The sequence below is a fragment of the Oryzias melastigma genome, unplaced genomic scaffold (assembly GCF_002922805.2).
Source record: "Oryzias melastigma strain HK-1 unplaced genomic scaffold, ASM292280v2 sc06336, whole genome shotgun sequence".
NCBI classification, from domain to species: domain Eukaryota; kingdom Metazoa; phylum Chordata; class Actinopteri; order Beloniformes; family Adrianichthyidae; genus Oryzias; species Oryzias melastigma.
The window spans coordinates 1-1,339 of NW_023422898.1; the positions used below are offsets into that span (position 1 = coordinate 1).

Below are 1,339 nucleotides of genomic sequence, written 5' to 3' on the forward strand. Positions count from 1 at the left end.
TCTGCAGAAACTATGCCCTCATAGATAAAACAGGTTTTTGAATTTTGGCTAAAAACGGCATCCTCATAATTAAAAGACCTCTGGGAACAATTTGATAATAGATGAACAGAGGATCGAAATGGGACTTTAAAGGGACGGTGCAGCTGCCCATCAAGGTTAGAACCAGAACATCTTGATTAAATCTGGATCGCACATCTCAAAACTGAACTGTAAGTCAACCGAGAACATCCCTCCCACTGCAGCTGCTGAGTGAAAGAATTCTATAATCAGAGGAAACTGGTACATTCAGAAACCTGCTTCAGCAGCAGCTACAGTCTCATGTCTTTATTTGACATCTCCATGAGTGAAACTGCAGGAATACATGCAGCCAGGCCAGAAAGCTCTCCTACGGTTACTAAGAAAATCTTTGTGTTTGAACGAGGATTGTTTTCTGTCACATTTACATCAACAGGAAAGAAATACGTTTATTCAAAGGGCTGCATCTATTATGGAAGGAAACCTGTGTCATGTCACCTGCAATAATGAACATGGAAACGATGAGCAGCAGTCTGAACTCTCACACACCTGCAGTGACTCAGCAGCACCACATCTCTAACTCCAACCAGTGACATGTACACAGAAAAGGTCAGCAGCTGCAGGAACGCAGGTGTTGCATCAGCAGCTGGTTACCTGCAGCAGACAGTAGCCGCAGCGCCGCAGCTGAGGGGTCAACGGCCGAGGAATCATCGCCTCTGACTCTTCATCCCAGGTCTGAGAGTCCTGAGTGAGACACACAGGTGAGGGGAAGGCCGGCAGGAAGACTGTTTCAGATTTCACCTACATGAAGCTGAAACTCGTCCACGTTCAGTCCAGACTCTGAGGGATGCCACACCTGCAGCAGACTCGTTCAAACAGGTCTTTTCTGGATCTGGTCTTTACCTTCTGAGCGTCGCTGAGAACAAATCCAGGATCCTTCAGTGAGACGGTGAAGTACAGGAGCACAGAGAGCGCCACCAGCAGGAAGAACAGAGCCGGCAGCAGCAGCTCCCCACGCTCCTCACACTTACGCAACTCTGCAAAAGGTGGAACGACAGAAAGGCTTCACTAAAACAAATGACTGCCTTTTTTCCACGGACACAGTGACAATTATAGGCTTGATAAGCTTACATTTTCATGGTTATTACATCTAAACATGTCAGGATGGTAAAAAGAATAATGAGAAGGACAAATATTTGTAGATTTAAAGGAATCTTGTGCTTCAATATTTCATGGAATGAAGTTTATAAAGAAACTAATGGTGATTTTGATCAAAAATGTATCTTCTTCTTTTCCTTTGGGCTTTTCCCTTCAGGGGTCGCCA

At 45.0% G+C, this 1,339-nt stretch overlaps 1 protein-coding gene across 1 annotated transcript; it reads right to left on the bottom strand.

Moving 5' to 3' along the window:
• Positions 1-38: 38 nt before the first annotated feature.
• On the bottom strand, positions 39-1,053 carry LOC112141544 (probable palmitoyltransferase ZDHHC12; the record flags this gene model as incomplete). Its single annotated transcript, XM_024264704.2, is given in 2 exon segments — positions 39-759; positions 919-1,053. Coding segments are annotated over 2 exon segments (240 nt in total), but the record flags the coding sequence as incomplete, so codon positions are not given.
• Between the last annotated feature and the right edge of the window lie 286 nt (positions 1,054-1,339).